The 11,505-nt window shown below is 37.1% G+C and overlaps 1 protein-coding gene across 10 annotated transcripts in view; it reads right to left on the bottom strand.

Annotated features, from left to right (window-relative positions):
* Window positions 1-2,617: 2,617 nt before the first annotated feature.
* Window positions 2,618-11,505, bottom strand: part of Heph (hephaestin) — a 251,830-nt gene continuing 242,942 nt past the window's right edge. For all 10 annotated transcript variants that reach the window (XM_039099420.2, XM_039099423.2, XM_039099422.2 and 7 more), the window contains 2 exons: window positions 6,097-6,141; window positions 2,618-3,548 (listed from right to left, as the gene is read on the bottom strand). In XM_039099420.2, coding sequence (XP_038955348.1) covers window positions 3,316-3,548; window positions 6,097-6,141 — 278 coding nt within the window. In that variant the 3' untranslated portion in view covers window positions 2,618-3,315. The remainder of the gene's footprint in view (window positions 3,549-6,096; window positions 6,142-11,505) is intronic.

Genomic DNA, 11,505 nt, shown 5'->3' with positions numbered 1-11,505 from the left:
GTAAGCTCTGCTCTTGCCGAAGACCTGTGTTCAATTCCCAAAACCTCTATTCAGTGGCTTGCAACTATCTATAACTCTGGATCCAGGGGACCTAAAACCATTGCTCCTCCTCCATCTCCCACCCACACATACGCATAATGAAAAATAATTTTAAAAATAAGCCTTTAAAATGCACCGTACTAGAGCTTTGCCTCCTAGTCTCCCACATCCATGCTAAGAACGTCTCAGCTGTATGTAAGTTATGTGGTTAAATGACTGGCTTCCCCAGAATATACTTGATTTTCATTAATCTCCACATAAACAATATGCCAAAGGGGCTAGGGCTCTGTTGCTGTTAAATATATCAATTTGCAAAGTTTGAAATACTAGCACTTGTAGATAAAACTCAAAGTGACAAAAACTGATATTTTAAAGGACTCACTACTAGATTTGCTTAGAGTGATTAAGTCACACAAAAGAAATTTAGACTCAGGAACCAACACGACCTCCAAAATATCTCAAAGACAAGGCCTGTTACAGAGAAGTAATATTTAGGATACTAGCACGTGAATTTTTATTTTCCAGGACTGATGAGCCATTGGACCCTGATTCCTATACAAAAGGTATACTTCTACAGGGCAGCTGAATTTGGAACAGCATAGAGTCACAGCCATCACTAAGCTCTGGTCTGCTATTAAGTCCTGTTTCTTCCTATCAGGAAAAAAGATAATTCTGTGACAGGGAGTCCACCAGAGAAGACTACTCAGATACTGTTTACAACCAATTGAAAGTCTTTATTCCAGCCACCTGGGACTACCCTCAGGCATTCAGGACCCAAGAATAGCAGTGCAAATGTAGAGTAAGGAGTTTTTAAAGGCAAATATATCCTGCTATTTTGCTTAGCAGCTCCAAGGAGAAGTTTTACCCAAGCTAGTAGTCCAGCAGAAGCTAAGATAAGCAGTTAACTGGACAGGAAGTCTTGTACAAGCAAGTAGTTTAATAGAAGCCAAGATAAATTAGCTGGAACAAACACCTTGACCTCAGGGTCCTAGGACAGAACTGGGTAATTTTCCACAGAAGTTGTTATCAAGGAAATCAAATTCTAGTCAAACCTAAAACAACTTCAGCAAGACTATAAGAAGGAGGCACATCTTTGTTTCCTTGCCCCTTCACTATTCTGCCATGTGGACAAAATTTCCCTGGGTAACAACTATTCAAAAAGGACTAATGCTGGTATATTTAAAACAATTATGGCAATATCTTTGCTGTGTAAATTTCCTATCTGCCTAAGTGGCCAGATTTGTAGTCTCCTAACTATTTAAATTGCTCAAAGTGTAACCTTGAGCCAGGACTGAAAGAGATTTTAAGAATGACATTGTTTGGAGTATACATAAACCTAAGGCATAGGTTAGTAAAAATATTCCATTTATTTTAAACTCTTATTTGGGTATTAGCCACAGTCATCCATGTGCACTTTAGTTAAGAGTCTGTACTTTATCTCTAAGTGTACAGAGCGATTTCTCACTGAGAAGGCATATTATTTCTATAACAGGATAACAAGTAATTAATATGCTCCTCCACATCTATGTTTTCTAGATTTCCAGAAACTTTCCAGAAAGCCACTGACCATGAACAAACAAAATACATTAGTCTGGTTTTTGTTTTCATTTTTGGCCTCTGACCTGCAACATTTCATGGCAACTGGAAGCCAACACTGCGGGTTACTAACAAAGTACACAAGTTGCTAGGCAACCTCACAATTTGAAATCTAGTGGGTAAGAAAGACAAAGAATAGTGTAAGTTTCCATGATAAAGGAGAATAGAATGTTTGTGAAGTAGATGAAAATTCGAGTCTCCACTCAATTTTCAGCTGAGTCTCCCGAAGTAAACTAATATAATCTTCACTTGAATGAAAAAAGGCAAATCCAACACAATCAGGAATTAGAATTCTTTGATAGGTGCAAGATCACTATGTGTTTCTGTTATTACCTTGTTTTCTATTTTGTTTCCTTTTGTGCTCTTTTTTTTTCAACCCAGGGGCTGGGCAATATTAGGCCATCACTTTATCACTGAGTAATATCCCCACCCCATTGCTGTTATCATTACTCTCCATGATGCTCCTTCTGTTCTCCATTTGCCATGTGGAAACTATAGTGAGAATAGACGATCTTACCCCCTTCCTATTTTCTTGTCTGTACTTCCTGATCAAAGTTTCAGAGAGGTCTAAACATGCTGGCAACAAAAGAATGTTGTTGTAAGGTACAGGAAGGAATGATTCTGTTTATAAAGAGGTTGCTAAACTGCAAACATGTCTCTTATATCCCTAGAGCCACTCCCACCCACAAAATCACCATGCATGCTCCTACCTATGTTTGCTCAGTGGACAGAAATGGGTGTTGTTTCAGTACCTTCTCTGGCCACTTTTCTTGTCATTCCAAAAATTTTTAGCAGCCACAGAACTTGTCTTCTAGGATGTTACCACGCTGACATAGATGTTTACTTTGAGACAGCACACAAGTCTCCAGAAACTACAAGGGTTATATAGATCTATAATATCCTTCCCCAGACCCCTGAAATTCTTCCGTTTCAAATGTAATCTCACACCCAAGTAGCCACAGGAATCATCAAAATCACCAAATTCAGTATTTCAATCTTTTAATAAGTATTTTAGTGAACAAGATTTGCTATTTCGAACATGGAGAGGACACTCAAAATTCTCTTCAGTACCACTGCGTAAAAACATGAAGGACTCTTTTACAGGTGCTTCTGGTTCCAGGGGTTCTAGGTACTCATGACAACCACAACCCATTCATTCATTTCTCCAATAGTCCATTGTCAAAGACAATTAAGCTAAAATCTGGAATCCTACTACCCACCCTACCTCTCATTTTGTATTATGCTTATGTTCTTTGTCCTTTATTTAGTTCTGGGTTACCTTTGTGGCTCATCATTTGGCCTCAATTAAAAGTGTACTTGTTTATCTAGGTCCTGGAATTAGAAACCTAATTAGATAGTTTTTTCTTGGTATCTATTTTGTGAGAATGATTATGTTCTAGGAATTTCTGTACTTTGCAGTACTGAAGGATGGCATATGCTAACTGCTGAAATTTGTATACAAAGGAACTTACCTAATTCTCAAGTTGTACGGAAATTAAAGAAAAAGTGAGAACCTATGGATCCCATGTAAATAAATAAGGAAACGCCCAGATAATTCTGATTCCATCCTCTGCCTTTCCACTACCTCTACCCCTTTGACAAAAGAGTAGATTACATAGCTCTCTGGGAACATGGGATACATCTCAGATGTGTTCTGAAGATATTTTCAGGCTTCAGCTCTTACTGCTTGAGAGACAGAAGCTTGAAGCTATCATCAAGAATGGACCTCCTGTTGCGACGAAGCTTTCTTTGTCGATGCTGGTACCAGACTACACCACCAAGGGCCAGAGCAATGAGCAGTAGAACCACACATATGGCAATCAAAGCAGAAGACAAAATCTCAACGTTCTTTACGGGAATATTCATGCCCAGCATCTTCACATTGCCTTCTCCAATGTTCTGCAGAATCACAGCTGAAATAGAGGAAGAGAAAAGGGTACCCATACATGAGGTTATCTTATGCAGACATCTCCTAAGAAAAACAAGTCCATGAAAATAGGACAGGAGACCTGTCTTGATCCTTCAAAACACGAACTGATTAAGATAGATTGCAAATTCATAATCAGATAATTATAATCTCGCAGCTGGAAGTACTCCTTAACAATCAGTCATGTACCTATTCTGTTTGCTGATGGGAAGACCTAAAGGTTACTGAAGAATACTTAAAATCATGTGCTACATAAAAGAATAAATTAATAATAATAATAATAATAATAATAAATAGTTAGACTTGGTTTTCATGAACTCAGGGGGTAGAGCTAAGAAAAATAAGTGAAAGTTTGTGAAGAACATTGAGTCAATCCAGCTTATTAGTGCTCATTTTAACCATTAAACTATGACAGCTTACCACCCTGCTGTCTGGAATCCCACCTTTGTGAATCATGTTAATAGTAATTTCATATTGACTTTTCCTGATGGTTGTGATAGTTTCTGTCATGTAAACATTCCACTGTCTTCAAAACATCTACAGGGCTAGTACACAATTTGAAGTCATGCATTCCACCCATCTCAGTCAGGCTCTAAACTACCCTTCTTGTCTTGCCCACTATTATTCAACCACAGAAACATAATCTTTATTCCCCATAAATAATGTTATATTTATAGGTTATGCCTTTATTCATGCTTCTTTCTTTGCCTGAATAACTTTCTCCTTTTTCTCACCTTTCCAGCTCCAAGTGCAATTCATTTATACAATTAATAGTACCTTCCTCTAGGTTTCCAAATTGCCTGTATTCTTTCTGAACCTATAGTTTATCTAGTCCGTGACCTGGGGCTAAGTACCTGAATCCCTAATGAATCTTAGTTTATTCTTTTTGTAAAACAAAGATAATGATGACAAAGGAGATTATTACCAAGTTTAAGTGAGCTAATAGTATGTATGGGATATTTACCATGGCACCTGGTAAATAGCAAATATACAATAATTACAAGATAAGATCGCTGTTTACCCTTTCTGTGCACAGCATCTAGCATCACAATTATTGTTTTTGTGGCTCATTCCATTTTTAGGCACTGGAAAGCAGCAATTATGCCTTATTTGTTTTTGTACCCCTGGTAATTGACACTTGTTTGATGAATGCATTGGATGAATAAATGTTTTCACAGAGCTGGAAAAAGCTGCAAAGTAATGAGTTCAAATAGAACAAAAAAGCATTCTGCTTCTGAGTTTACATTCTGGCATTTGTTTCTCTTGTGACCCTGAAGAAACTTCGAATTTAGAAAATTAGTGAGTTTTATTAAACAATACATTTGACAGTTTTTTCTTCAGTGAGAGTTTATGAACAATACACACATAATATGCATGTATGTGCATACACATATGTACAGAATATATTCACATGCACAAATATATATATATATATATATATGTACATGTATATATACATAATGTGTGTTTCCATACACTGATACACTGATGTATTATATATACACACATATATTTATAACACACACATGCACATGTATATATGACATTAAGTTACTTGAGTTGAAGAAAATGTAATCTAAGTACTGCCCTTTCAAATTTACCTTACCTTTCTCTAACCTCTCCAAAATCTATCCCAGTCCATGATTAACAATTTATGAGAAATTTAAGTAGATCACTGGGACTTTACTAATGAGAAGTTGGTTTTCAGTAGAGCTGAAAACCTCCAGAGTAAACTGATATTCTTTAGTGTGCATTTCATGTGTGTTTGTTTTTCTTTTCCTTTGGGACACAGCCTCACTATGAGTCTAGGCTTCTCCAGAACCTATGGTTCTTCTGCTTCATTTCTCAAGTCTGGGGCTATCAGACATGATAGCATGCCTGTGTCTAATAGTCCTTGTACCTCACACAATTTTCTGAATCTTTCCTGGTAAAAGGCACAAATGGAGCAAAGAATGAAAGCATAATTTTGACCTAGGTTTTATAGGAAAAGCATCCTTATTTTCTCAAAGAGAAAAAACATGAATGGCTCTCAAGTTTAAATTGCTTGGTATTCCATAGATAAAAGGAGAAAAGAATAGAAGTAGTTATTGAAGGATGTCCAGTATTTGTTCTAGTCTTAAATTGTGCATGTAGAAATCCTTGTTTCTGCTATAACTCTTTCAAGTCTAACACAACACAATTTGGATTTTTCATCTCCCTCATAAAATAGATTGTGAGCTATGATATGAGCACAGCTTTGTACCTTATGATGTGGTTGTTGCTCCAAATTCAAAGGTTATAGGGAAGACATGAGATGAATAACCATATTGAGGGTACATACTTCATTGCCTCTGACATCTTACAGAACACTTAAGGTGTTATATTATGGTGCCCAACTTTAGTCATGCTAGAAGTATCACAAACTACACACACACACACACACACACACACACACAAAAAAAACTCTCTCTCTCTCTCTCTCTCTCTCTCTCTCTCTCTCTCTCTCTCTCTCTCTCTCTCTCTCTAACTTCCCAGTGTATAAACACCTTACATACCTTTTCCAATCTCTTTAGTAATGGTGGTCATAGTACTGAAATGTTCTGTGGGAAAAAGACAGAAGGTAGATGCTATTATTCTTTGTATCAACCTATAGAATTTGTATGGGATATTTACATTACTTAAAGCAATTTCTCTTTTTGAATTTGCTACTTCATTAAGGTCTCTCTGATTAGATTTGAAATCTGCTCTAAGAAAGAAAGGAAATCCATGCCTCACATACTTTAAACCTAGGTTTTAAAAACAGCAGCAGGGCAGATAGATCATAAGTCCTGTGTGGTGTGGTAGGGGGTACCAAACACTATTGTTTAGCAAATTAACATTGCATCAAGTCACCTCCTACATAGTTACATTTATCCTTAGAGACATACTTTCAGCTTTAATGAAAGAAGAATCTTTTTCTTGTGAACAATTATGAAAGCCAACGCCTATGGCTGCACCGGGTTCTCATCCCTAAACAGAATATTTATAATATCTACTATAAGTCTTGGGGAACACTGTGGAAGATGTGTCACAAAGAATGCAAGAGCTGGAAATATATGGAGAAGAGCTGCAAAATGTCATTTTGTGAGCAAGACAAATCTTGTCATTGCAATCACAAACTCAGTGCAGGTGTGGATGTCTATAATGAGTCTGCATAAGAATGACACTGTCAACAGTCAAGCAGAGTTGGTGAAGGGCTCAGAGGTCTCTACCCCTCATGGCTGGAATTTGCTACAAATAGATTCAAGGAAAGTGAGGACCATTGTCTTCAGTTAAGTACCCACTGATGATCTCACCAGGCTCCAACAAATAGTTCCAATCCAATGGTCATACAGACAGCTCTGATTAAACTGAATGTCACAAAACCAGCATAAAGTCATGAAAATGAGAAAGGAACTGATTGCAGGTGGGTGGTAGGGAAAGAGGTAGATAATGGGGAGAGAGTAATCAGAATATATTAATAAACATGCATGAAACAGTCAGATAAGAAATTTAATCAGTAAGAATCGATATTAAAATGTTAATTTCATTTTGAGTGATCACAGGAAATGAGGACAAGTACATAGAACTAGGAAGCCAAACTATGTTACCCCTCCCCTCTGCCTTGATTTCTATGATTCTTGTCACTTTCTTTATCACCATTTAATTGAATATTAAACTGTTTCTCTTCCATCATTTCTCAATTTCCCTTCAGAAAGCCCCAGCTCTCTGCTAAATATACTTCTATGCATATTAAGTCCTATATCAAAAAATTCTTCCTTTCACTTTTTAATGAGGGTGAACTCTTTTCTGAGGTATTGGCTATTCAATGTTGTTTCTTGCCATTTAAGTAAAGATGGTTTTAATTTCAAGATAACATTAACTAAATAGGAAAACTAAAAGCATTTCTTGTTTCTCTAGTTATGTTCATCCATGGAAGTCTTTGGTTATTAGTACAGTCTTTGTCAATTTCCCCAGCTGGAATTCTTTATTCTAATCCCTTGCATATCCACTCCAGTTTTAATAGTCATAGTCAATAATGGTCATATTAGATTGGAGATCTAGACCTGAATCACATCAGTAATCCAAAATCTAACAAAGGACTAATTTTAATACTTATTATTTTGTTTTATTCTTCCATCATTAGATATTTAATTCCTAAATCGTTTGACTTTCCCAACCTACCCATTTCATCCATATCTTCTCGACCATATTAGAATCTATGGTTGATCATTTCAAACACTAACATATAGAACCACAGCAACTGTACTTGCTAATATTCTACCTAATATTCTAAATACCACCGGAAATAAAGGCATTCTCATATAAGGACTTGTATTCTCTGTCCAACTTTAACTAAGCCCTCAAAGCTATAAGACAATAACTTTATTTCCAATCCCAAAGGAACTATCCTAACACTCCTCCCATTTATTTTTCAAATAGTTCTACTTCAGCATATGACTCTATACACTGTACCACAGAGGAATCAAGGGACTGTATAGCATAAAATCTTACTGTCAAGACCTTCTTCTAAAGCTACACACAGATCCTTTTTTCTGTCTTCTCTCTTATTCACAACAGAAAGATTATCTTCCTCCAGCATTGTACTAATCCTTCATCTTAAATCTGATTCATATACCTCATAGCTTCATCAGGAACTCTGTCCAAGAATTAGGGTTTTTAGAAGTTGGAAACAAGCTAGAGGTACCTCATAAGAAGAATGGATAAAGAAAATGTGGTGAATTTACACAATGGTGTGTTATTTAGCTGTTAAAAAAATGACATCATTAAATTCCAAGGCAAATAAATGGAACTAGAAAAAATACTCCTGAATGAGGTACCTCAGAGCCAGAAAGACAAATGTCATATATACCTGCTTAGATGTGCATATTAGTTGTTAAGTCAATGATAATGAAGCTATAATTCATAGACACAACAGAGGGTAGGTATAAACAGATAGACATCATTAGGAAAGGGAAGTAGAAAAGATAATTATGAATTGACAAGGATGTGGGCTCTAACGGGAGGATCAAGTGGAGAAAGAGGAGAGGGAATTGTGGAAGAGAATACAAGGAGAAACAACTAAAATTAAGGGGTATTTAGAGGGGAGTATAAAAACCTAACACAGTAGAAACTTTCTAAACTATACACATATAAGAAGGTGATCTAAATGAATTTGGCAAATAATGGGAAGGCAGAGTCCCAAACTGGCGATATCTTGTCACCAAACAAAGCTTCCAGTACCAGGATTGGGCTACATCTAATTGAGCTGGCCAAAGGGGCTCCATTGTAAGGCTCAAACAACCTAGGCTGTTACTAAGACTGTAGGTTGCAAATAGACAGCAAAACCCATTGCTGAAGACAACACCTGCACAACTCATTGAACATGAAGAAGTCAAGCTTGTGACTACATAATAACCTCCACCTCTAAGTTCTAGCATCTTTGGCACAAGAACATATTCTGTGTACGCTCAGAAAAGAACCGTAAACACAAACCCAGTCACAGAGACTTTGGTCTTCAAGGGTGTACTACCTGCAAGATGTGCAGGGCAAAGGCGGCACAAAGCTTGTGGGAGAAACCAACCATTACCTGATTTGACTTAAAGCCCGCTATACAAGATAGAACCTATGCCAAGTACTGCTTGGGTGACCAAGAACCAGAGACTAGATGGCTCAGGGACCTAAGGGGAAAACATCTAAAACAAAGCAAACAAAACAAAACAAAACACAGGGTGATAAAATGACTCTTAATGATCTCCTGATGTACACATAGATCATTATTTTGCTCAGCCATCATCAGAGAAGTTTCCTTATTTAGCATATGGGAACGTAGAGACCCACAGCCCAACACATTGTCCTGTTAGCATATGTAGAGTCAGTGCAAAATGGAATGAATTCATATTGAATAAACAAATAAATCCACAGTTTATGAGTTATGGGTTAGATATTCTCAAAGGGTAATTTGAGGTACTCTGATAATACATATCAGTGGCTCCTGTATGAGGATAATGTATTATAATGTAAGAAGAGGTCCTACTTTCTTGGCTCTATAGCACCATAATAGTATGTCTCCTGGTCTATGGACTGATAGAAAATGACATCTGGGTTCTGGGGAATTGTATCAGAGTAATAAGTGAAAGCATCAGAAGCAATATTATGGTATGGCAAAGAAAAAAATTTAGTAATATAAGAAATCATATATTATCATTTTATCTTCTTCCATTAAATGAAGAGCAGATTTTATTCTCTAATTTCGACATCTGTTTGAATGACCAGTGGTATCTTCCCCATTTTTGTCTTTGGATAGAGTCAATACTTACTCTAATTCCAATATTTTCCTAAGCAGTATGATATATGTATATGTGTGTATGTATGTATATATATATGTGTGTGTGTGTATGTATGTATGTATGTATGTATATGTGTGTATGTGTGTGTGTGTGTGTGTGTGTGTGTGTGTGTACCAAACAACCATACACACAAGTAACATTATATGGATTGAGCAGATTATAATTAAGAAAATATATGTATATATAAATATACATACATGTATGGAATAATATTGGAAAAGAGGTTGTGAATTTGAAAGAGAGCAAGGAGGATTATATGCATGGGTTTAGAGGGAGGAATGGGAAGGGAGAAATGTTGTAATTATAATCTCAAAGGTAAAACAAAGTAAAAAATATGTGCTGGTTCAATAAAACCCTACATAATTTCTTGGAAGAGAGTATAGTGCTGGTTGCTGGACACAGTTTATGTAGAAGAGGATTGACACATTTAACATTTAATTTAGACAGATAATTCCTAAGAATTGCAATTTACAACCTCCACTCACTCGGATCTGAGCATGTGTTTAACACATGTGAGGCCCTAGTTTCAATATCAACAGTGAAAAAATACAAGAAAGAAACAAGAGATTCATGACCCCCAGCCCGACCTTGGGAAGGGAGAGGAAAGAAGGGAGGCTGGAGAGAGACAAAAAGGAAGTAGAAGATATTGGTAGAATTGTGGGTGTTCTATCATTGCTTTGGAGTAGGAAGAGACTGGACAGTGTGTGCTCCAAATTCCGTGATCTCTGCATAGTGCATCCAGCAGGTCTCGCATACTGGAAGAACAGTGCAAGTGGTACTTGGCTCCTAGTAAAGAAGGGAGTGAGAACGTGGTTCTCATGGCTAGTGTGCAAATGAAATGCTGTCAGGAAGGGAACGGTCACATCTGGGTAGCCTTTGTCTCCTGCAGCAGTCCATCTTTTACCTGGGTATAATCCTTAGGAGTTTACTATTGGGGTCTCTGGGCATCTCTGACATGTACTGCTACAATCGGCTGACTTGTAAATATTTGGGATTTTTATTTATTTATTTGTTTGTTTTTTTTTTTTTTCGGAGCTGGGGACCGAACCCAGGGTCTTGCGCTTGCTAGGCAAGCGCTCTACCACTGAGCTAAATTCCCAACCCCGGGATTTTTATTTTTATGTACTTATTTTATTTTTAATGTGTGTGTGTGTGTGTGTGTGTGTGTGTGTGTGTGTGTGTGTGTGTGTGTGTGGTGTGTTTGCATCTATGCTCACTTTTGTTTGGGTCTGTATATGTGTTCATGCCCATGCATTCAAAGGTTAGAAGATGACACTAGATGTTTTCCTCTAGTGCTTTCTAACTTTGTTTGACAGAGTATCCCACTGAACCCAAAACTTGCTGTTTGACCTAGCTGGCTGGCCATTGAGCTCCTGAAATCTCCCTGTCTTCACTGTGCAGCAACCCTGTAGCTCTTGGGTTACAGGACCTATGATCATACTGTTTTTATTATGTGGCTGCAAACTTAGGTTCTCATGCATGCTTGCAAGCACTGATACCGAATCAACCATCTTTCCAGCCCTACACATTTGTCTTTTTCGAAAATGACTGCATCAAAGAAAGATTCATTACCAATTTCCTTGAAATAGTAATTCT

This window comes from Rattus norvegicus, chromosome X (assembly GCF_036323735.1).
Source record: "Rattus norvegicus strain BN/NHsdMcwi chromosome X, GRCr8, whole genome shotgun sequence".
NCBI lineage: Eukaryota > Metazoa > Chordata > Mammalia > Rodentia > Muridae > Rattus > Rattus norvegicus.
Note: the sequence above shows the minus strand (reverse complement) of the source record. Positions and strands in the feature narration are given on the sequence as shown.